We start from the raw sequence: 25,643 nt of genomic DNA, 5'->3' as shown, positions 1-25,643 counted from the left end.
AAAGTCAAAATTTTGGTATAAATCCATCTCTAATGTGATGTATTCATGACATGCAATGTCTATACAGACAGACACAGAGGCACACACACACACACACAGAACATGGCTGGGGTTCGAGTGGCCTGTATACCTGGAAATGGGAGGCCACCATGCCAACACTATATACTATATGGTTCTTATTTTTAATTATTGAAAATTATCTAGTTATTTATATGGACCATAACAGTGTATGCAGAATTATACTCGTATGTGGCATTAATGGCTGATATAATAGGTATGGAATACATACTGTAGGAGACTGTTGCAACAAGTTGTCAGGTGCCTGACCAAGCCTCTTCTCAAAGGAAAATCGAGAGATTATGAGCTTAAGGGCAAATAAGGCACAGTTTACGTCTCTGCAGTGTAATTAAGGAGAAGCAACTCTCAGCATTATTACTGTACATGCGATGTAATGATCGTGGGCAGTATGGTGGTTAGTGCTTCTGCCTCACAACAAGAAGGTTCTGGGTTTGGTCCTGGGTCCTCTCTGTGTGGTGTTTGTACACTCTCCCCATGTGCGTGGGGGTTTTTGCCAGGCGCTCCAGTTTCCTCCCACAATCCAAAAGAGTGCAGGATAGGTTGCCTGGTGAGTCTAAATTGGCCCCGCGGTGTGTTGGCAACTGCTCAGGTTTGGTTCCTGGGATAGGTCATTATGAGCTTAGCTGAACCTGCTTATGTGATTTATTTTATTTTGTTATTCACTCTCGAAAAAAAAAAGGCAAAGTATAATATCGGCAGATTTTGGGGTGAAGGATGGTATCTGAATACACAAATCACGAGTAATGCCACTATTTACTGCTGTTTGCTGCGCAGGGAGAACATGCTGCTTCGACAACATCTTTCCTCAGTGGAAAAATCGGCCAGAAGATCTTCTGTACCCGTTTCTGCCTGCTGTATGTTTAAATTTTTTATTTTTTTTGTGAAACTGTGCAGCTGAATTGATTGTTATATAAATTAATTAATTAAAGACTCTTCCCACCTGTAGATGGCAGCAGTGAGCTGCTAGGGAAGGTTGAAACTGACCCTCCGACAGAGGGGTCCTCTTGCTGCAGGAGGTCATGCAAGAAAACAGAACACTGCAGTGAGTGTGTCCATTTGCTGCTGTTGTTTTATCTGCTTTATCAATGTTTTTCCAGTAGCATATTACGTCATGCGTTTCACTAACACCTATTAGTTCAAAAAAAAAAAAAGTTGACTCAGTTTCCTACCTGTGTTACTGCGACCAGACCCCTAACCAATACTTAACATATGCACCAGAGAGTGGAAAAGGGAGCATTACTCAACCGCACCCAATCCTCCAAGCAACAGGGGGCGCTCCTGTCACTTGAAAATGCTCAGTTGCTGCACAAACTGGACGAACTGCAAAGGTTTGATACGCCTGTGATCTGTGTTGTCTCACCTCTAACCACATGTTGTAAAAGTGTCTGCTGCATGTGCCGGTTCATATCGGGCACCGCACACGCCACCAGCTGCTGCTCGGGTCCATCGCTGTGTGGGCGAGCTGCTCGCTGCAGCCTGCAGTGTGTCCATCATCAGCTGCCAATGGCTGTCATCAGCCCCCTGCACAGATGCCGTGCTGTGAGTGTCTGCATGTCAGGACACAGGAGTATTACAGTTATGATCTGGGTCACATAGCACCCAGACACCAAACTGTTTGACATTTTACTAGAATGATTAAGGTGCTGTTTCTGAGAATATCAATATTCTGTCAGCTGTCCCAATGTAATTTAACAGGTAAGTTCAGCTTTTAAGTAGACTGTGTGTGTGTGTGTGTGTGTGTGTGTGTGTGTGTGTGAGAGAGAGAGAGAGAGAAAACCTGTTACTTTGACCTTGTGAGGACATTTTTCCAGTTCCCACAATGGAAAACAATGGAAAGCTGGGTGACCGTAGGTCGTAGACGCAGGAAGGGGCGTACACACGTTGCAGAGGCGGCATCACCTGAGGTGACTGTGTCGAACAGGTTTCAGGTTCTTCCAGCTTTAGAGCCGGAACGGACTGGGGAGGCAGGTGGGCCCTTGGGCACTGAGGAGCCCCCTCCCCCTAGGAAGAGGGAGGTTGTGGTTGTCACGACCGGTCGCGGAGGTAAGTGGCGATCGTGCGGTAGGGCGTGGAAGGAGCAGGCAGGCAAGCGGGATAACAGGAAAACGGGGGTTTAATGAGGTAACGGGGAGCAGGAGACATGTAACGCCACTAACATCAATGACAGACAAAGCAAACTGGGGAGACCAGGACTTAAATACACGGAACAAGGCAGCAGGAAACAAGACACGACTGGGCAGGATCAGGAAATCACACGTGGGTAATTAGGGGGCGTGGCACACACGAGGAGCGGACGAGCCGGGCATGACAGAACCCCCCCCCCAAAGGCGCGCTACACCGGGCGCGCCAAGGAAGGGGGCGACGGACGGGACGAGGCAGAACAGGACCTGGAAAACAAGAACAGAATTAACGCACGACGGGGAACAGGACCGAAGCACAAAACAAGGCAAGAGACAGAACATAGGACAGGAGCTGACAAAGGGCCGGGAAAGCGGAGAGACAGATCAGAAAGGGAGACACAGAGGGAACAGGCGGGACAAAAGGACCGGGAGTGAATGGAGGGAAGCCAGAGGGAGAAGGAGGAACACAAGGAGCGAAGGGACGAGGGACAAAGGCGGAAGGAGGAGAAAAGACAGGCGGGACAGAGATGGGAAAGAAGGGAGAGAAGGAGGGGGAAGGAAGGGGAGCCCGAGGGAGCCCCAGCGGGCGACGGGCGGCAGCCGGAGGGGCCGCAGGCGGCCGGGAGGCCGGAGCCGGAGGGGACCTCGGAGGGGCCGAGGAGGCAGGGCGAGGGACCCGCGGAGGGGCCAGGGAGGGAGCAGGAGGGAGCACCAGGGAAGGGGACGAGGGAGCTGGAAGGGGCCAGGGCGAAGGCACGGAGGAGGGGGGAGCCGCAGCAGGCGGCGATGTCCGGGGGAGGGCCGGAGGTAGGGGCCCCGCAGGCGACCGAGGAGCCGCCGTCGGGGAACCCCCAGGCGACCGACCAGGACCCGGAGAGGGGAGCGAGGCAGGGCGACGAGGCACCGGAGAGGGACCCGCAGGCGACAGCCGACCCGGAGGGCCAGGACCCGCAGGCGCCAACCGAGCCCCAGCGCAGGCGAGGCAGGGCGAGCCAGGGGGCAGGGCGGGCGGGACCCCAGCCCTGCATCTGTGTCCCCTCCCTTTACGGGACACAGACATGACCCCAGGTCGGGGTCGAGTTCGCCGGGGCGAGGGAGAAACTGTCACAGGGGGAGAAGGGACAGGAGCGCGGTCAGGAGCTGCAGGTGGCTGCAGTGGGGGCGCCTGGACAGGAACAGGAGCGCGGTCCGGAACAGGAGCGCGGTCAGGAACAGGAGCTGGCTGCAGTGGGGGCGCCTGCCCGGGAGCTGCAGCAGGCGGCTGCAGAGGGGGCGCCTGCCCGGGAGCTGCAGCAGGCGGCTGCAGAGGGGGCGCCTCTGCAGGAACTGGAGCGCGGTCAGGAACAGGAGGTGGCTGCAGTGGGGGCGCCGGCCCGGGAGCTGCAGGTGGCTGCAGTGGGGGCGCCGGCCCGGGAGCTGCAGGTGGCTGCAGTGGGGGCGCCTGGACAGGAACAGGAGCGCGGTCCGGAACAGGAGCGCGGTCAGGAACAGGAGCGCGGTCAGGAACAGGAGCGCGGTCAGGAACAGGAGCTGGCTGTAGTGGGGGCGCCTGCCCGGGAGCTGCAGCAGGCGGCTGCAGAGGGGGCGCCTGCCCGGGAGCTGCAGCAGGCGGCTGCAGAGGGGGCGCCTCTGCAGGAACTGGAGCGCGGTCAGGAACAGGAGGTGGCTGCAGTGGGGGCGCCGGCCCGGGAGCTGCAGGTGGCTGCAGTGGGGGCGCCGGCCCGGGAGCTGCAGGTGGCTGCAGTGGGGGCGCCGGCCCGGGAGCTGCAGGTTGCTGCAGTGGGGGCGCCTGCCCGGGAGCTGCAGCAGGCGGCGGCGGCTGCACGGGAGCGGGGTCCGCCGGCAATGGCGGCTGCACGGGAGCGGGGTCCGCCGGCAATGGCGGCTGCGCGGGAGCGCAAGTCGCAGGTGGAGGAAGCTGCGCAGATCTACCGGACAGCGGCGATGGCTGCTCCGGCTGCGCAGGTTGCAGAGGCTGGCGCTGCGCTGATAGCGCAGGCAGAACTGGCACGTCCTGGGAGGGGGAGACGGGCGCGGTCCTCTTCGGGACCCGGGGTATCGAGTCCCTTACGGCCCTAATACCTCCCCAATTAGCCAGGTGTTCGGGCCGGTGATTATACCGGTACAGGGGCGGTAGTTCATCCGGAGCGAACGGCTCCAGCTCGGGATACGAGAAAGGAATGTCCTCCTCGTCGCTGCTGGAAGCCCCGACTCTCACCATGAAGTGGACTCCCCTATGGAGCGGGTCAGGGACGGAGCCCTGGACGAGCCCCTCTCTCTCGTCCTCAGCGAAAGACCAGGAGTCGGTGAGGGAGCATGTGCCCAGTCGGATGGGCTCAGGCAGGGGCTTCCTTCTCCTCTGCTTCCTCCTTTTCTTCTGGTCTGTCATTCTGTCACGATCTGGCGCGGGGAGAGCGGCGATCGTGCGGTAGGGCGTGGAAGGAGCAGGCAGGCAAGCGGGATAACAGGAAAACGGGGGTTTAATGAGGTAACGGGGAGCAGGAGACATGTAACGCCACTAACATCAATGACAGACAAAGCAAACTGGGGAGACCAGGACTTAAATACACGGAACAAGGCAGCAGGAAACAAGACACGACTGGGCAGGATCAGGAAATCACACGTGGGTAATTAGGGGGCGTGGCACACACGAGGAGCGGACGAGCCGGGCATGACAGTGGTAGTGGGGGATTCCATTATTAGGGGAGTAGACAGTTATGTGTACACGCGTGATAGAGGGTCCCGTACGGTGTCTTGCCTGCCTGGTGCCCAGGTAGGAGACCTTCCAGATCGTGTGGATAAGCTTTTGGCCCCAGCTGGGGTGGATCCAGTTGTCGTGGTGCATGTTGGCACCAACGACATTGGCAAGGGTAGAAGGGCTGTTCTGCAGGATAAATTTATAGAAGTTGCCAATAAGCTTAGAAGCAGAACGTCCACGGTGGTATTCTCCGAAATACTCCCCGTGCCACGTGCAAGTCAGGCTAAGTTAGCTGAGATAAGGAAGTTAAATGCGTGGCTAAAAGGATGGTGTAGGAAAGAGGGGTTTAGGTTTATGGGGCATTGGAGGACCTTCTGGAACAGGTGGGACCTGTTCAAGCCGGATGGGTTGCACCTGAACCAGAGGGGAACCAGTGTATTGGGGAGGCGTATGTGTAGAGTAGTTGAGGAATGTTTAAACTAGGGACTGGGGGGGCAGGGAGGTTAGTTAACTATGTCAGTGGGGGGAAACGGAAAGCCCCAAATAATCATATTGTAAGTGGGCACCGTAATAGGCCTACCCTTTGTTGTCTGTATTTAAACGCCAGAAGTATTAGGAATAAAATTCATGATTTAGAGGTTTTTATCTCATCGGACTCTTATGATATTATAGGAGTAACTGAAACGTGGTTGAGTGAAAAGGATGGACAAGAATATAATATGGATGGTTACACGTTGTTCCGTAAGGATCGTATAGGAAAAAAGGGAGGTGGTGTTGCAGTATATGTAAAGGAAAACTTGCAGGCAAGGGAACTTACTGATATAAATAAAACTACGGAAGCAATATGGGTAAAATTAGATGCTAAAAACTCAAATAGCCTAATTGTCGGTGTTTGTTACAGAACACCTAATATAGCTGCTGAGGAAAGCAGATTGTTATACAGTGATATTAGGACTATGAGCAATAAAAATGATGTGGTAGTTATGGGTGATTTTAATCTACCAGGAATGCAGTGGGACATTGTCACTGGCTCTTCAGAAAATGAACTGGAGATGGTGGAATTAGTACAGGATTGTTTTTTTACTCAGTTTGTTAACACCCCTACCAGGGGAGATGCCATTCTTGATCTTGTTCTCTCTAATAACCAGGACAGGATTGGTAAATTAGACGTTTTAGAACCACTTGACAGTAGCGATCATAACATGGTCAAATTTGAGGTTAAGTTTAGTGTTCGAAGAGCTAAGTCCAAATCAAAAATATATAATGTTAGGAAGGCTGACTTTAAGTGTATGAGACTAAAACTAGAAACTGTGAACTGGATGGAGTTAAATAACAAAACTGTTGAAGAGGCCTGGGAATTTTTTAAAAGCACATTATTGCAAGTGCAAGAGGACTTCATACCTGTTTCCAGCAAGAATAAATCTAGGAAATTGCAACCTAGGTGGTTTACTAGGGAAATAAAGCATAAAGTAAGGAGGAAAAGGGCTTTGTTCCAGCAATGGAAAATAACTGACGATGACAGAATTAAGCAGGAATATCTAAGTCTACAGACTGAGTTAAAAAATGATATTAGACGAGCTAAAAGAAATGTCGAAAGGATGGTTGCATTGGAAGCTAAGGATGACGTTAAAAGTTTCTTCCAGTATTTTAACTCTAAAAGAGCTATAAAACCTGAAATTACTAATCTGCAGGATAGTAAGGGTCTTATAATAGTAAACGACATTGATATAGTAAATGAGTTCAATAAAAGTTTTGCACGGGTATTCACTGTTGAGGACCTTAGTAATTTACCAGTTATTACCTATCCAGCATTGTCTATAGCTAATATATATATAACTGAAGCAGATGTTTTGCAAAGCCTAGCTAAGCTCAAAATAAATAAATCACAGGGTCCTGATGGCATCTTACCTATAGTGTTAAAAGAGATGAGGGATATTATTTGCCGACCCTTAACTTTACTGTTTCAAAAATCCTTATCTGAAGGTGTGGTACCTTCTGATTGGAAGCACGCCTTCATAACGCCTATTTTTAAAAAAGGGGATAGAAGTAATTTGTCTAACTATAGGCCAATCAGTCTAACTTGTATAACTGGTAAAGTTATGGAGGCTATAATCAAAGAGAAAATGGTAGATTACCTGGACTCTAATAACATTTTGCGGGATAGCCAGCATGGATTTAGGAGAGGTAGATCCTGTTTAACAAATCTGTTGGAGTTTTTTGAGGAAGCTACTCAGGAAGTTGATGATAAGAAGGCCTATGATGTCATCTACTTAGATTTCCAAAAGGCTTTTGATGTTGTCCCCCACAAGAGGCTCCTACTTAAACTCAAAGCGACAGGTATTTTAGGTACCGTAGCGACCTGGATTGATAACTGGTTAACAGATAGGAAACAGCGAGTAGTTATAAGAGGCACAATGTCACAGTGGGCCTGCGTCCATAGTGGGGTACCGCAGGGTTCGATTTTAGGACCACTATTGTTCCTAATTTACATAAATGATATGGATACCAATATATACAGTAAACTGGTGAAATTTGCAGATGACACCAAGGTGGGTGGTGTAGCAGATACTGAATTAGTGGCTCAGCAGCTACAGCGGGATCTTGATTTAATTAGTGACTGGGCCGATACCTGGCAGATGAAATTTAACATCGATAAATGTAAGGTACTCCATCTAGGGAGCAGAAATATAAAGTACAGGTATTTCATGGGTGTCACTGAAATAAAGGTAGCTGATCATGAGAAAGACCTTGGTGTGTATGTTGATGCTTCCATGTCCCATTCTCGCCAGTGTGGGGAAGCAATAAAAAAGGCCAATAGGATGTTGGGGTATATCTCCAGGTGTGTGGAGTTTAAGTCAAGGGAGGTAATGCTAAGATTATACAATTCCTTGGTGAGACCTCACCTAGAATATTGTGTGCAGGTTTGGTCACCATATCTTAAAAAGGACATTGTGGCCTTAGAAAAGGTGCAGCGTAGGGCCACAAAAATGATTCCTGGTCTTAGAGGAATGTCATACAAGGAACGGTTACTTGAGCTAAATCTGTTCAGTCTCAAGCAAAGAAGACTGAGGGGGGACATGATCCAGGTATATAAGATTCTAACAGGTTTGGATGCTGTTCAACCAAATAGTTACTTCAGCATTAGTTTAAATACACGAACTCGTGGCCATAGGTGGAAATTAGCGGGAGAACACTTCAAGCTGGATTTAAGGAAGCACTTCTTTACACAGCGTGTAGTCAGAGTATGGAATACCCTTCCTGATAATGTAGTGCAAGCTGAATCCTTTGGTTCCTTTAAATCAGAGCTAGATAAGATTTTAACGACTCTGAGCTATTAGTTTAGTTCTCCCCAAGCGAGCTTGATGGGCCGAATGGCCTCCTCTCGTTTGTATAGTTCTTATGTTCTTATGTTCTTAATAGAAATGAATGGAGAGTCCCCATAAGGATATGAATACAAATGTATTGATATCTATGTGTGTCTCTGTGTGTGTGTTTCCCTAACATTTATAACACCGCCCCAGCCTGTGCGATACCTGTGTAATTAAGCAGTTCAAGTGAAATTTCCATTCCAGTTTCTGAGAAATACACACTTAATATTTAATGACCTTCACGACTGGTCAGGACTGCTGTAAGATTTGATGCACCTTTCATCTCTGCCATACCTCTGTTTTGCCAGTTGGTGGCACTGCCTCCTCTCTGGGCCCTGCAGGCTGTTGCCTGTGGGGAGAAATATCCAGCCCAAACTGAAATCCAGAGTGAGCCTCCCAGTCAGAGCGCAGGACTTCATGGACGGAGGAGGTGAGATTGCCTCTCCAAATATCAGCTGTCAGAATATCAGAATATTTAGGAGCTTATATGTATGTTTAACATGACGTGTATGTTTATGCACATAAGTGTTTAACACCACATGTGTGTTTATGTACATGTATGTTTCACGCGACATATGCTGTGTGTGCCCAGCTCATGGACTGAGAGCAGGAGCCACGTTCAGCATTTCCCGGCTCCGAGGGACAGCAGGGCCCTTTGGGGTCAGCCTGTGGAGCCCCAGTCCTGAAGTTCTCCCATCAAGGTGCTCCTGAGTGCCCCCCTCCATCTCGGCACTGAGCAAAGGAGCCACAACTCACTGAAAAGCGCAGTGATGTTTCAGTGATAATGGCTTGCAGCCTTAAAGATCATCATTTTGAATGTCTATATGGCTCTTAAAATGTAATGTTCATGTTTTTGCATTGCATTGAACTCACTTGGTCCCTGCATAGATCAACCATAAATGCAAAATGACTCTGGCTAAAGATCCTCTGGCCTGTTATCATCCAGAGCAGCAGATTCAGATCTGATTGACAATCATGGGAAGCTGCCAGGTTTGGCCAGATTTGATCACATGACTATGAGCGCATGTTCACTAGCCACCACAGTAAAATGCAGATAATACCTTTTTATTCTCTGTTGTTCATTTTCCAAAATAATTAAATTCATTTGTACATCCATCCATCCATTTTCCAAACTGCTTTTCTTACTGGGTCGCAGGGGGTCCAGAGCCTATCCCGGAATCAATGGGCACGAGGCAGGGAACAACCCAGGATGGGGGCCCAGCCCATCGCAGGGCACACTCACACACCATTCACTCACACATACACACCTACGGGCAATTTAGTAACTCCAATTAGCCTCAGCATGTTTTTGGACTGTGGGGGGAAACCGGAGTACCTGGAGGAAACCCCACGACAACATGGGGAGAACATGCAAACTCCACACACATGTAACCCAGGCGGAGACTCGAACCTGGGTCCCAGAGGTGTGAGGCAACAGTGCTAACCACTGCACCACCATGCCGCCCCCAGGGTCATGAGGGTACAGCAGACAAATGTGCTGCAACTGTGTGGCCAGTGTGTGTATCTTCTTGACAAAGATTAACTGGCACCAAATACAGCACAGCAACAGAAAAAGGTTATATTTGGAAGAAAAGGGGTGGTTATACACTGGACCCAGTGCCTTGAGACCCTTCCTGGCAGCAGATGCCATAACAATCACTGTTATTCAAAAGCACTATAGTACTGTTAATCATTAAACGATCAACAAAAATCTCTTACTTTGAAACAGTGCTGGGCCTCAGCTGACACCTGTTTAAAGTAGAATAGAGAATTTCATATTCGTTTTGTGAGGGAAAGTATCATTCCCCACTCATCGGATCCTCCCATGTGGCCACGCCCCCTCATCAGCGTGTGGATTCCACATGTTCATTCCTGTCATTAGTTCAATGTATTTAGTTCCCGTTTCAGTTTGTTTCCCCAGACTAGTCATTATATTGTCAATCTGTGTTTGCTGCTTGTTCATTCCTTTTCGCTTTAATTAAACCCTGCATTTTCCTGTTTCCTGGCGTCCTGCCTCCCTTTCTGTGCCAGAAAACTGAGTGTGTAAGTATAGCATACGTGTATATCACATGCACGGTCTGAATGAGGTCCCAACGTATATTTAGCTGTAGTGCTGAGGATTCTCACATTATCTACGTTGACATTTTACGCAGGATGGTGGTGATACCGCTCTGTCGGTGACACTGGTCCTGCGCTCATATTTCTTGGCTTGTCTCGGTCAGCAGGGGGCGTAGCAGCGTCGCCCCGCTTCGGGCAAGAAGATGGGCAACCGTTGAGCAGCAGATACTTATATGAAGCAGAATGAAAATTGCGAGAGCAACAAAGAACGTACGCGGTGCGCTCTGGCCAAAACGCCGTCTGGCATTTCCAAAGGGTCCAGGCGGAGCTGGGTAGCTCCTTGCAGGTGTTGCACCGTATTTTGTGACCATCGTAACGTGTGACTTCAGGGTCGCTGTTTCACATGTTATTGGGAATGAAGGTTCCTGTTCACATGCACGTGCCTTCTGCGAATTTTATGTAACGCAATTATTTTAACTTTTCTAGGCAGTAGACTTCTTCAAAGCAGCAGCGTTTCCACTTTCTGTTCCTTAATGTGAAAAGGGTTAATGTGGTCTAATGTATCAAAATAGCGACACCAAAATTCTTACACACATATCTGGTCATAAATACTTTCACTTGACAAGAAATAAAATATTAAATGCTAGGAATATGGACTTTAAACTACGTTAAGTGTTTTCCCCTCCATTGATGCCCATTATAACCCACATTTGAGTGTGTGTATGTGTACAAAAAAAAAAAAATTGTTGCACTTTCTTAACAGTGTTCGGATAGATGGTATTCATAGCTTGGGTCCTTATTGAGCTAGTATCGGAAAAATTCATCGCAGCGTCTTGAAGCACTTATGTAAGTCGCTCTGGCTAAGGGTGTCTGCCAAATACTGTAAATGTAAATGTTATAAGGAAAAGGCTTAAAGTGACTTAATGTACTGTAATAGATTTTCCTTGCCACTAGAGGGCGATATTTAAACCTCGGTAAACAACAGGTTAAGCTGCCACCACCTTTAATTATACCCCGGTCTTGTCCAGTAGGTCAGAATACTCCACTCAGAATCAGGGAAACTGAGGCGATAAGAATACTTTATTATTCAATTATTTCATTAATCAATGGGCTCACGTTGGATGCCTCGCAGCACACAATTCCCACGCATACACTAAGGGCATCTGATAAAACAGCACAGCACACGTGAAATAAGGTAGGTTACGCTCTCAAAGCAATAAATCATTCCAGCTCATCACAGCACGGCACCAATAAGAAAGTCTACACAGCAATCAACATCGCAATCCTGACCAGGAAGATACACACGTGATAAAAGACAGAATTCCCATTAAATCCTCAGTCTCATTATCTCCAGGTGAGTGAATGTAGCAGCCTCCGTCAATTAACCCCCCCCCCCCCCCCCCTTTCCAAAACAGAGTCTGTACTGGTACTTCATCAGTCTTCATCATATTACCAAAACAGCCACCAATAATCACCAAATTACTCACACATATATATGGTCATAAAGACTTTCACTTGACAAAAAATCAAAACCGAAATACTAGGAATATAGACTTTATACTCTTTTCCTTGCCTGTGCCATGTTATGCTATCACAGAAAAAACAAGACACAAGCAGGATACACCAAAAGCCAATGATAAAATAAAACCCTAAAACAAAGTGGTGAGACAGAACAAAGTCCAGCCTTCTTCCATGACTGGAAGGGTGTCAACTTTTAAGCTGCTCAAACAACCCATTGAACTACATAGCAGGCCAGGGAATAAGGATTCCCTGTCATTACACAAATAAATCACTCCAGGTAATAGCAGACGCTATAGCGATGGAGGTGAAAAAAGACAAAAGAAGAGATGGAGGAGAGGGGAGAGAAAGCAGAGGAGTCTGAGATCAAGAGACGAGAACGAAAGAGTGAGCTGGGGCATTTGGGGCAGCAGCTGCAGAAGCTGAGGCAGTTGGGGCATTAGGTGTAGGAGCAGTAGTAGGAATAGTGGGTGTAGCTGTGGGGGCTTTGGCTGCAGCAGGAGCTATAGGAGGGAGGTTGAAGGAGCCAAAGATGCAGCCAGAGCAGACAGTGTAGGAGAGGCTGCAAAAAATGAAGCTGAAGCTGTGGCAGAGATATCAGGAAAAACTGCAAAAGAAACTTGGGAATTAGGGCTGACAAAAGCAAAGGAAACACCTTATAAAAAACTGTAGTAGATCAAATGTAAGGGAGCATCTGCTTCTGTGAGAGATGCAAGTAAATAGCTGCTGCATTTATTAGATGCAAGGAAAGAGCCGCTTCATTAATTAAGCCGCATGGCAGGCAGGACTATCTACTGTGACAGAAGTGTGGGGAGCGACACAAAAACTAGTCAGACCTGGAGAATAAGCTGACACACAGCTTCAGCAGAGACTCTGCTAAGACAGGATGACTCCTCCCAGCATGAATGCAATCAATTGTGATCAAATGCTGCATGGGAATCGGGGGGTTTAACCGTTATCCTACCCACATATTTACATACATGGGCTACCGACTGGGGGCATCAAGAACTAAAAACAAACACTAGTGTTAGAGCCGTGCGCAGGACTGTTTTTTTTTAACCCGCTCTCATGGGCTGTCTCTGTCACTCCCACCCGCCCCCGCAATATTTCTGTCCAATCCCGCCCGCACCCGCAGATCCATTAACAGATATACTGTATGATTAAATAAGTTTATATGCATTCAATTTTTATTCCAGCAGAACAAGAACTGAATAAATAAAACAAATTCAACAAAAAATCACGAAAAAATGTAAACTGAGCCCAAAAACTAATCAAATGTGCAAATATCTGCAGTTATTAAAAACAACAATAAGCAAATTGATAGAACAAATGTTTAAATATCATTATAAACAAACAAGATCAGCTTAAAAACAAAAGATAACCCTGAACCCAATTTCAAAGAAATACATTCAAACTAGCTGAACATCACAACTTAATACAATGGCTCAGAACAAACACGAATATATAACACAAAATAAATGACATCAGTTACATTCTCCATCCTGCCAATAATCTTGGGATCCGCTGTCTATTTTTAGCCGCCCGCTCCCGCGAGATTTCCGTTGGGGCCCGCTGGATCCCAGCACCAATGCAGGGCATCCATATGCATAGCAAATTATTTTACAGTGCTATCTTGTATAATAGGACATAAACAGTGAATTTGACAGTTATCTTTTATTTTCACATCTGAACACAACACACGGACATTAAGGGATTGTTTGCATTTGCAACCAACCCCTCTGCAAAACCAAGCTGGAAGGCGGTACTGCTTCATGTTCACATGAGCTAGATGGCTAGTTAGGATGGATTCAGAATGCACTGTACTACAACTATAAATGACGTAACGTGATATAGTAAAACCGGCAATGCACATTTGCATTACTTTAAACGACAACTTTACCTGTTACTTACCAGAGTCGCCTATATCTTAGCGGAATGACAGCAGGCAGAAGGCGGCGCGTTTTCAGTAAGATACCGTGTTAAACTTATTTGCAGACACTTTTAACATAAACATTGGCAGCCATTAACTCATAGGTGGCAGTAAAGCTGAAATGACTCTTTCTGTGTTAAAAAAATGCAACACTGTCATTTTGATACTTTTTTTGTTTGTCTTTTACTTCCTCCCATTTGTCTGTCTCTGGTTATTGACGTTTAGGAGAGTGCCAAACACATTAACGATGCACATTTTTCAAATAAAGACAGACACAACACTAAAGAGATGAGAAAGACACAGTTGAATATGTAACATGCGTTTTATGCAGAAAAATAGTGTAGTTAAAACCATCTGGGATTTAAGAGGTTAAACTCAATTGGCTTGAGTGAAGCCACGCCCTCTCATAAGTGAAGAACAGGAATATTCCGGTTTTTCCAGGTTGCCTGAAAAAATGTAGTCACGTAGTTTTCTTAGACGGTGAACAAGCTGTATTACAAAGAGCAAAAGGTTTTTTCTTTTGGAGATACACCGAAATATTAAAGAAATATTCAGAGAGCGAGACAACATTGGTTGTGATGGCTGAACGTTTTTTCCTGCTACTAGTCACCCATGAGGCACGGAGCAGCCGCGTGAGCACATTTTGACCAGAGGTACATTTTCCTTATTCGCTAAACGTGTGTGCAGTAAAGAGGCACAATTTAGTAATTTGGTTTAGAAATATGTGTATTTTGAGTTCATTATATAATTCAATACATTTCGGTATTGAAGTGAATGTACAATTCTTTATGCTGTAAAAGAAAGGTAACTAATACTTATCTCTCCGGAGTACCTGTTAAAGAAAGGTTATTTGTTGATTAGCCCACTTAAAAAAAAAATTGGTTCTCGTACTTGTTTGTAGATTTGCATTTTGTAAATTCCTCGTGTTTCAACATGTTTTAATACACGTTCTTTCTAGATATATATTTTAAAATCTTGGTTGTTCATTTAGAATGGAAATGACAAACAGAATATTGGTTTCAAATAGTATCATTTTTATATTCACGAATGAAACATCAGCATAAAGTATCCAAATCCATGGTTAGGAAGGCATTTATGAGATGCACATGGATCAAGGAATTTACATTCTTGTACTTTCTTACATTTAATATATTTGAAATGCAACAAACTGGAAGAACTGAGGAGGCGTACTAAGTAGGTCTGCTCTCTTCGGTATGTATTTTCAAATATGTATTTTCTTACATATTTGAAAGTTCAAACAATCAATCAAATAAAAAAAAAAATCACTCCCCCCCCTGATCCACCCCCTCCAAAAAAAAGGACATTATGTGTAAAAGTATTTTCTTTGATATAGTGTCATATATTTGATTAATTATAACTGTAATGATTAGACAGAGTGACTGATATAGTAAATATTGTAGTGTATTATAATACCTGTTTGCTTACGCAGGTCAGGTCCTTTTAGCGGGAACCTAAACTTCCTGGAGCTGCATTCGAATATCGTTGGATGTTGATGGTGAGTCACCCAAGGAACTAAACCGATTCTTGTGTTGACAACTCATATTCATTTAACTACCGGATTTGTGGTAGGACTGTTAAATTGTTTTATGCAGTTTACGTAACTAATTTGTATTTCATTTAAGTTGTTATATACTTACCCTTTCTTCACCTGAGTGGAGTTGGACTAAGAAGGGTAATCAAAAAACATATTGGAACTGGTGAACCTAAATCTAAAAACATCCCTAAGTGTAATCTACGGCCAATTACAATTTAATCTTGACGTAATTGGTTATTGATTCTAAATTTAGCTATGAAAGTCTAAACATACAGTAACTAAACCTAAAATAGGGTAAATTGGTTAAAGAGGAATTTAAATCTAGTTTTAATCAGAGAAACTAAGGGTATAAAACTTAAGCTCACAGATTCAGTTAATGTGTATTTTATGTTTGGTTGTGCATTTTATTTTCTGTGTATGTCTTTCCATTTTTCATCCCTATCCATAAAGCTGGAACTGGCGTGAACAGGAAGTTGGGGGAGGCACTCAATGGTAGGGCGTCACTGCACTTACTCAGTACTTCCTCTACAGCTCTCTGTGTAGAAAAATTGAGTTTTCAGTTACCATGGCATTCACAAGGTCCAAGGAGGACGACACTAATTCAGTATACCCCAGCTTTATCCATGCAAAACACCAAGACAAGCTTAAGCTACAGAATGGTAACAGAGATGGGACAGGACAAGGATTCACTATTGTGAATAGCACATCTTTACCTCAACCACTTTGACCAACTCGACCAGGTCAATTTGGCGTGACTCCACAGGCTGGGGGATCTCAAGACTGCTCTGCTTTGCATCCTCCAGTAAAGGCTCAACTGCGAGAAAGCATGGATTTGCCAGGTCAAGCGTCTGAGCCTGAGGAACTGAGAGATGATCTACTAGTGTGATTTATGCTGATGGAATTTACCTCTGGATCGCTTCTTTTGTAGCAGGTACATGAACCAGTTGAAAATCTTCACAAATCGATTTACTGCTTTAAGCTGCGGCGCTTTATCACAGCTACTAGCTGGCAGTGTCTTTGGAGTGAAGCCCTAGAGTGTTGGTTTAACATGCATCAGTTAAGCAAACCAATCCCATACATCCATCCATCCATCCATCTTTTGTTACTGTAATTTTATAGGAAGGGTAAATACCAGTGACCTCAGCAGACCAGCTAATCATCCACATCCCACCAGTTTGCAAGTGGACCAACCTTTGTGAAGAACTTGTGGCCACGGATATTCTGCGATGACGGGCGATCCTGTGGGTCGATTTGAAATATTTTGCCCATCAGTTTCCCAGCTTCAATACCGAGGTTCTGGGGTAGAATAAATTTAGCTTCTTTGATGTTCTTTATCATTTCACAGCGATCGTCGTGATCGAATGGGATTTCCCCAACCAGAAGCTGGTACCTGTAGTAAGAAAGGCAGCAAAGGTGTTTGAGGTCTTTCACATTTGACATAAAAATGCTGTGCTTCCAAAAGAGCAATTCCTCTCAACTGTGTGCCAGTATTCATTTTTCTTTTCTATTTCAAGTAGAAAAAAAAACATATTTATGTATGTTAGACGCATGTCTTCTTAAAATGTTAGACAGATTTTATTAGCCATGCTGATCTTTGGCCGGGAGGAGGGTTGATAGGGTATACGTACATGACACAGCCCAGTGCCCAGACTTCTGCTTCTGTTCCATGGCGCTCCCGTTTCCACACTTCTGGAGCCATGTAGACTGGAGTACCACACACTTTTCTACAACACACACAAATGGAAAACGTTAAGCGCACATGTGCTTTAGTTTGCTGTATAAACAAATTTGAAAGCTTAGCCAGGAATTCTGCAAAAAACACCTACTTCTCCCTCGGCTCCAGCTTGACCGCCAGTCCAAAATCTCCAATTTTCAGTTCCATTTTGTCATTCACAAATAAATTTTCTGAAAGACAAACGAATTTGCATTAAGGATAGACTCAAATACTTTGTCAAACTGCAGACTTTACCAAATTGATAAATTAACACTACACAGAAATCCAGACGAGCTACACTCGCAATGCCATGTGAAATGCCAGCATTATTAAACAGAGAATTGAGTAAAGCGTGAGTGCATGTACACATACCGAACTAGATGTCCCTATGGACATAACATTGCCGGTAGATGTGTTTTATCCCCGATATCAGCTGTTGAATGTAATAGCGGACTTCGGGGTCAGAGTCCCGCGAGCTTTCAGGATGTCACCAAGTGTCTGGGCAGGGAGAAACAGGGGCAGCCTGATCCATCACAAAGTCTTTGCCTTAGTAAGATGTCTACAAAAGTCAGGGACTCACCTGCCTACTGCACAACTCCATGAAAATATACATGAACAGATCGTCTTCAAAAGAATGGGAGAAGCCCACAACGTTCTTGTGCCGTGGTTTTTTTTCAAAATCTCCACTTCTTGACACACCTGAGTGAAATATCAAACACCATCTCATCAAGTATTGTAACAGGGAAATGCAGATAAACTGCAAAGAGGGATGACATTAAGCACAATCCATACCACATACCTCCTCCAGTCCCCAGGAATGTAGAGGTATGACCATCACAGCAAAGGTGTCACCACTTTCAAGGTCGGTCATCTTGTAGCACTTGCCACAAGCACCCTAAAGAACATGTCAATAAAGGGCATTTCTGACTGACCCTGTTCAAGCATCTCCTCTCTGCAGAAAAAAATCAACTGTAATCACTTTCAACAACAACTTTATGGTGCACACCTGTCCCAAAAGCGGCCAAGACAGCTGGGCAATTTGAACTTGCTAGATGGATTACATCACCACATTGAAAATTCCATGGACGGAAAAAGAGGTGAACTTGCTAAGACATTGCAACAAAACACGGATAAAAACTTTCATTACAAGCAACTTCATTGAAGAAAAAAAACCCATCTCCGTTATGTACACCAAACATTCAGTTTCGGTAATGCAGTAACACATGCTCAGGAATAAAGACTTTTATGTAGTGTGCAGTGACTATCACATCATATGTTACTGCGGCTCTTTAGGCACTCAGCTATCGGTCTCACTTTGTCATACAGAACAGGGATTCATTTTCTGGTGAAAAACTTCCTATGTGGTATGTGATACCTCAGCTCCAAGATGTGGAGCAGTTATCTATTACACCGTAAGGCTGGATATTTTTACAAATAAAGGTGGCAATGGTGTCGGTTATTGCCTTAGAACGAGCTGTTAGCTGGCAGGGTGTGAAAATTAGGGCGTTTATTTTTTTTAAAGAGTTTTGTGTTATTTGAAAGCATTGTGAAATGTAAAAAAAAAAACAGTAATGATATGATGAAAATGGGAATACTGACGTTGACAATGCCAATATAATATTTTGGTATGTTAAGGCATGTTTGTTCTCTGCTTTAAAGAAAGGGGGATGTGTTGATATGTAGTGCAGTACTTTTGGTGACCAGCAGAGAGACCTGGAGGGTTGGGAGGAGGTAAAGACAAGGGGTAGGGAGACCGACGGCACAGAGCAGGTTGTGGGTTTGCATGGAAGATGTTGGTGGTTAAATAAAAGTTCATTGTTCATGAAACAAGGTCTCTTCAATGACATATGAACAACACAATGTATCTCTTCCTTCTCATGATAATCTGACTCGCCAAACATGCCTCCAGCTCGCGTGATGTGGCCGAGGGACTTGAGGAGAATTATACACTGACAGCAGTGGAGATGAGAGCGCACTTGAAATTATCAGGTAAGAGAGGGTTAATCGAGCAAAATGTACAATTATTGGTCAGATAATGTCGGTCAGATTTCTAAATAATTATGGCGTACGAATAATGATATATCCGTAAATCGTATTTTACCGATTTAAAGATGTTCATTATTCATTGTATTGTCACGCCCCCCTCGGCAGAATGCAGCGGCAGCAGCCACACCTGAGTTACGTCAACTCCCTGTTTAGTTCTGCTTGGCGCTGCATTATATGCAAGGTACTGTTGAGGGTTTTCATAAGAAGTACAGGGCGGTCTTCCTCCTGTCTACCCCGATCCGGTCCATCCGCCTGCTTTGCTGCCATTCCATCCCATCCCATCCTGATCCTCCCGGACCTCTTCCTTGTACTTGTCCTTCGTCTCGCATGCCACCTGTAGAACTGGCTTTTGGACTCGATTGTACTTGCTGATTCCAGTTCTGTTTGCGTGTTCCCAACAATAAACCCCGTACAGTACGTTGCCTTCTGTGTCTCTACCATCCTCTGGGGTTGCATGTTGTGCAGTACTGTAGTAGCTTGGATTCAACCATTAGATGGCAGTAGTAGCATATAGTTGGAGGGAAGTAGAAGAAGGCAAGAGAGGGAAGTTGAGTGTTTATGCGTTGTTCCCGGAGCTGATAAGTTAATAAATATTGAACCTCTTGCCATCCCCAAATGTGTCTCGGCTGACTCTCAATATATCAAAAGTACATACCGTCTATTTATTTATGTCTGCCCTTCAAACCGCTAGATTCCTTCACTAAGCAGGAAGTTTGTCACGACAGCTGACACCAAATCTCCTGCTGAGCTGGTTCAGACAGAACTATCCTCAATTCACCACGAGGGGGCGCCAACGCAGCAGCTTAGTTCTATTGTTTCTCTTTTTCAAAGACAGTTTTTCTCTTCACAAAAGGACAACTTAACTGAATAATGCACTTTCATAGTAATTGTTTTTAATCCGTGTTAATGTTCTGAACAATGACTACTAAAGGTTCTGTAAGGTTGTCCCACATACTATGGATTTTAAGTTTTTTATCAAGGTGTTAAAATGTACCATCTATTTTCTGCTGAAAGTTGCCAGTCCTGTGTTTTATGTCTAGCAATTTGTACAGTTTCTTCAGTATGGCGCATAAACACATGCCATCATCTATAGTATGAGAATCTCCTCCAGAACTCTGCATTTCCTCAAGATTTTTTCTCATGAACCTTAATTTGCCAAGCATGTATTGACTGGGCACAGTACAGTGGTGCAATTTCTGACAATGAAAGAACATCATGGACCCCTACTCCCCATTCCTTAACCCGATCGAGGGGCTCTGCTCAGCATGGAGTTAGAAGGCTTACGATCGCCAGCCACATGCTCAGATGACCCTGCTGGCTGACATGGATGCAGCATGTGAGGACATTACAGCAGATGCCTGCAGAGGCAGGTAAGACATTAGAAAAGATTCCTTTTTTTCTTATGTTTTATTCTTTCTGTTTTTTCTTATGTACAAATACATAAGTGCACATTAGGATGCTTTTTCACTATTACGTAAGTTCCCATGTGAACAGCCAATCAGATCAGCCTGATGTGTGTCTCTCTGTTTCCTCTCTGTTTCCTGCCCTTTCATCCCGACCATGACCATGATCTCTCACTTAGCAGCAGAGCAGTTTATTCTAAACAGTGGAACCGCAAAGATGTTCAGACTCTTTGGTCTTCTCATTTTCATTAGTAGGGTTCTATACTATTAAATCATATTTTGTGGGGATTTTTATATATCCTGTACGATGTGATTAGTGTAATAAGTATTTGGCCATTTAATCTTCATCATATGTAATGGGTATTCTGATTATTATTATGATATTTATTTATTTGCTTGTTTGTTTGTTTGTTTGTTTATTCATTTGTGTTTCTCTCTTTTTCCAGACACTTCACTGGCTGTGGATGTTGTTCAGCCCAGATACCTGATGAGGGTCCAGCATGGAGACAGTGTGACCCTGACATGCTTCCGTCCAGAAGATATTTCTTTTGCAGTTTGGTTTTAGCAAGCTGCTGGTCAGAAGCCCCAGCTCATGGCGAAAGCACTTCTCTACGTACCTGGTGAATTTTACAAGGAATATAAAAACATAAAACGTTACTCCTTACTGAATGCAGAGGGGAGTTTTAACCTCACTATTTCTAACGTGGAGCCGTCAGATTCTGCAGTGTATTATTGCGCTGCTCTGTTCTATAATGAAATCGCATTTGGAAATGGAACCTTTGTCATAATCACAGATAAATGAGATTCCAACTATTTTCATATTTGCTTTATGAAAGTGTCAATAATATTGTCCTTTGACAAACATTTTTGACAGTTGAGCTCTGTGTCAATATAAAATTAACCAACATAGTTGATGTAGATTGCGAGTATTGGTCCTTGAATGTTTTTCTATATACAGCATTAAACAAAAACATTTATAAAAGCTTTCCAATTAGAATTATAAACTTTTTATTATTATTACACGCATAAATAGCTGAAATATGTAAAAATAAGTATACAAGAATACAAATTAATAGGAGGCATTACGTATCATCTTACTTGTGTGAAGTGGATTTAGTTATGTGTATACAGTTATGTGTTGGACCCCTCCTGATGTTATATTTATACATGAACATGCACTGCATCACATCATTATACAGTTTGTTACATTTATACATGAACATGTGCTGCATCACATTATTTCACAGTTTGTTACATTTTGCTTGCTGTCAGAAATCTTCAGCCATATGGAATCTTCAGATTTGGAAAAATGTTACACATTGCAGCCTCTTTCAAATAAATTAAAGGAAAATGTTTACATTTCAGTTTTGAGTTGATATATATATTACTGCGTAAAAGTCTTAGGCGACAAAGAAAATATATTCTTAAAATTTTTTAACTCAACAGTCAGTGTATATTGTCTCAGAAAGACATGCTATAATATAAGAGTCGGATATGCACCATTCAGAACTGGTTTGAGAATGGACCTTAAATTTCAATTAATTTTGTTCATCTGAAATAAAGTTGAATCGCTGTTGAAAACAGGATGCAGAATTACAATTCATTTTTGAATTTAAGGAAGCAGAATGAATACGTATTTGAATTCAAATAAATTCATATACATACAGTACATATAGCTACAATATAGCTTTTAGCTATACAGCCAAATATTTAAATATGAATTACACATAAGCACATTAACATCGTTGTGTATCACTATTATAATTTTATTCAGAATGAAATAATGCAACATTTGAAGTGTCACCTAAAACAATAATTATACTGTCATTTTGTGCACCATGGTGGATCTGCTCATAGTAAGAGCTGAGTGTCTCTCCTTAGAAGTCAGTGTTGGCTGCAGTGACTGCAGTTTCTAACCTAGGAAACGTCCCAAACACTTTTCCTGCATCAAAAGTCAAACTAGTCCCTATTCCTGCCATGAAAGCTTCACATAATGTCACCGATAACTGAGCCAACCATGTTTATCAGAGGATGCCAACCCTTTGGCTGCAGCTTTCTCTGCACACGCTGAGAGAGTCTTCAGTGTAGCAGGAAAAGATTTCAGGCCAGAAGATTGCAGATTAAATCATGAAACCTTTGAAGATATTATGCTAATCAAATGTAATATAATAATAAATGTAATCATGTTTATTTGAATAAAGCATAATTGCATTTGCCATGATGTCTTGCTTTTTGCTGTAGTGCTATGGTAGAAGGGAAAAACTTACTTTTCAACACACAAGAAAATAAATAGTAGAAACCGCATGAAACCAAGTAATTCCTTTTGCGATGCACACTTCCTATTTAATGTTTAAAAAATAGACAAACAAAATGGTCAACATAAGCCAGAGGGATATTGATAGTCACGAAAATCATGAAAATATAAAATACACTTTACACACTTCATTTCTTTACATTGAAATTAATTAAATTCATCTACCTTCATGCACTAACATCAAACATATGATTATACAATTATAATGTTTGTTCTTATCATATAATGTTTGTTATTGTCATGCCCATGCAGGCGGAACCCACCGACTAGCCCGTCTCGATCACGCTCACATGGGCGGGACCAGCCAGGTGCTCCGTAGAACGCTTAATGACGGAATGGATTTAAGCACTGAGCTCCATCGGGACATTGCGAAGTATTGAGCCATGCTATTGAGCCATACCGAGCAATCTATTGTCTATCGTCTACCCGTTGCTTCCTACCTGTTCCGTCCGCCCAGTGTACTTACCTTGTCTGTTCCTCTTCCTCTTCCCAGACCCGTTCCCGAACCTGAACCTCCTGCCCCGCTGAGACCGGCTTCTCCTGGTACTCTTTCCCTGTGTTGTCATGTCCCGTGTTTGTTCCTCTTTCGGCTTCGGACACATGCTTCTGCCCCTCGACCATTCTCCTCGCTTAGCCCCTTTCATTGCTACGTACTAGTGCTGCCAATAAAACTTCTGGCTGCATGCAATTCTGGATCTCCGTTCCACTTCTTGGGCCAGTGTTACAGTTATAATATAATCTTTGTTATCATATAATGTTATCAATGTATATTAAAGCTGTTAAGGTATGTTAGGATATTAAGGTATACAAATTACATGGTGATTATGAATGTTATATGAATGCATTGTAAATGTATAATGTAGGTGCAGTTAATGTAAAGTGTTACTGAATATATACTAATAAATAGTTATACAACAAAAAGAGACAAGAATGTCAACTATTCTCCAAGAAGTTACTTATTTTATGGATGGATAGAACAACATGACATCCATTCCAAAATATTTCTAAAATCGGCAAGAAATATTTTTCAGGATCTGTGTTTTCCATTGTGACTCTCAAAGCGCTGTCATCATGAACATTTTGCTTTTCAGGTAAAGACTCCAACAGCAAGACTGTGGTACAGCAGCCTGTGTCTGACACTGTGTCTGACACAGACTCTGTGAGCCTGCAGTGTACGATAGAGACTGGGAGCTGTGCAGGAGAACACAGTGTTTACTGGTTCAGACATGGATCAGGAGAATCCCTTCCTGGAGTCATTTACAGCCACGGAAACAGGAGTGATGAGTGTGAGAAGAGCCCTGAGGCTGGATCTCCTACACGGAGCTGCGTCTACAGCCTCCCCAAGGGGAACCTCAGCCTCTCCGATGCTGGGACTTACTACTGCGCCGTGGCCATGTGTGGGGAGATGCTGTTTGGCAATGGGACCAAGCTGGATATAGATGGTAACACCCAGTGAGGGGAGATGCTGTTTGGGAACGGCACACAGCTGGATATAGATGGTAACACCCAGTGAGGGGAGATGCTGTTTGGGAACGGCACACAGCTGGATATAGATGGTAACACCCAGCGTGGGGAGATGCTGTTTGGGAACGGAACACAGCTGGATATAGATGGTAACACCCAGTGAGGGGAGATGCTGTTTGAGAACGGCACATAGCTGGATATAGATGGTAACACCCAGTGTGGGGAGATGCTGTTTGGGAACGGCACACAGCTGGATATAGAGTGTAACACCCAGCGTGGGGAGATGCTGTTTGGGAACGGCACACAGCTGGATATAGATGGTAACACCCAGCGTGGGGAGATGCTGTTTGGGAACGGCACACAGCTGGATATAGATGGTAACACCCAGCGTGGGGAGATGCTGTTTGGGAACGGCACACAGCTGGATATAGATGGTAACACCTATTGTGGGGAGATGCTGTTTGGGAACGGCACACAGCTGGATATAGATGATAACACCCAGCGTGGGGAGATGTTGTTTGGGAACGGCACACAGCTGGATATAGATGATAACACCCAGCGTGGGGAGATGTTGTTTGGGAACGGCACACAGCTGGATATAGATGGTAACACCCAGTGAGGAGAGATGCTGTTTGGGAACGGCACACAGCTGGATATAGATGGTAACACCCAGCGTGGGGAGATGCTGTTTGGGAACGGCACACAGCTGGATATAGATGGTAACACCCAGCGTGGGGAGATGCTGTTTGGGAACGGCACACAGCTGGATATAGATGGCAACACCCAGCGTGGGGAGATGCTGTTTGGGAACGGCACACAGCTGGATATAGATGGTAACACCCAGCGTGGGGAGATGCTGTTTGGGAACGGCACACAGCTGGATATAGATGGTAACACCCAGCGTGGGGAGATGCTGTTTGGGAACGGCACACAGCTGGATATAGATGGTAACACCCAGCGTGGGGAGATGCTGTTTGGGAACGGCACACAGCTGGATATAGATGGTAACACCCAGTGAGGGGAGATGCTGTTTGGGAACGGCACACAGCTGGATATAGATGGTAACACCCAGCGTGGGGAGATGCTGTTTGGGAACGGAACACAGCTGGATATAGATGGTAACACCCAGTGAGGGGAGATGCTGTTTGAGAACGGCACATAGCTGGATATAGATGGTAACACCCAGTGTGGGGAGATGCTGTTTGGGAACGGCACACAGCTGGATATAGAGTGTAACACCCAGCGTGGGGAGATGCTGTTTGGGAACGGCACACAGCTGGATATAGATGGTAACACCCAGCGTGGGGAGATGCTGTTTGGGAACGGCACACAGCTGGATATAGATGGTAACACCCAGCGTGGGGAGATGCTGTTTGG

General features: G+C 44.6%; 1 protein-coding gene, 3 long non-coding RNA genes and 1 gene segment (V, D, J or C); all 5 read left to right on the top strand.

Moving 5' to 3' along the window:
• The window catches only part of LOC125722697 (serine/threonine-protein kinase PLK3-like), a 185,800-nt gene that overhangs the window by 139,848 nt on the left and 20,309 nt on the right, over nucleotides 1-25,643 (top strand). The gene's annotated exons all lie outside the window — the stretch shown is intronic.
• Nucleotides 769-8,688, top strand: LOC125722747 (uncharacterized). Its single transcript, XR_007386569.1, has 3 exons — nucleotides 769-932; nucleotides 1,025-1,406; nucleotides 8,573-8,688. It is a non-coding gene; the product is annotated as an uncharacterized LOC125722747 (long non-coding RNA).
• On the top strand, nucleotides 14,165-17,961 carry LOC125722727 (uncharacterized). 2 transcript variants are annotated; one of them, XR_007386542.1, is made up of 5 exons: nucleotides 14,165-14,423; nucleotides 15,221-15,286; nucleotides 15,776-15,817; nucleotides 16,129-16,256; nucleotides 16,445-17,961. It is a non-coding gene; the product is annotated as an uncharacterized LOC125722727 (long non-coding RNA). The 2 variants fall into 2 exon arrangements; XR_007386541.1 differs by having other exon boundaries at nucleotides 15,776-16,256.
• Nucleotides 18,003-24,464, top strand: LOC125722711 (Ig kappa chain V region K29-213-like). The segment is given in 2 exon segments: nucleotides 18,003-19,028; nucleotides 23,894-24,464. Coding segments are annotated over 2 exon segments (390 nt in total).
• On the top strand, nucleotides 19,208-21,301 carry LOC125722743 (uncharacterized). The gene is made up of 2 exons (XR_007386565.1): nucleotides 19,208-20,455; nucleotides 20,935-21,301. It is a non-coding gene; the product is annotated as an uncharacterized LOC125722743 (long non-coding RNA).

This window comes from Brienomyrus brachyistius, unplaced genomic scaffold (genome assembly GCF_023856365.1).
Source record: "Brienomyrus brachyistius isolate T26 unplaced genomic scaffold, BBRACH_0.4 scaffold41, whole genome shotgun sequence".
Lineage (NCBI taxonomy): Eukaryota > Metazoa > Chordata > Actinopteri > Osteoglossiformes > Mormyridae > Brienomyrus > Brienomyrus brachyistius.
Note: the sequence above shows the minus strand (reverse complement) of the source record. Positions and strands in the feature narration are given on the sequence as shown.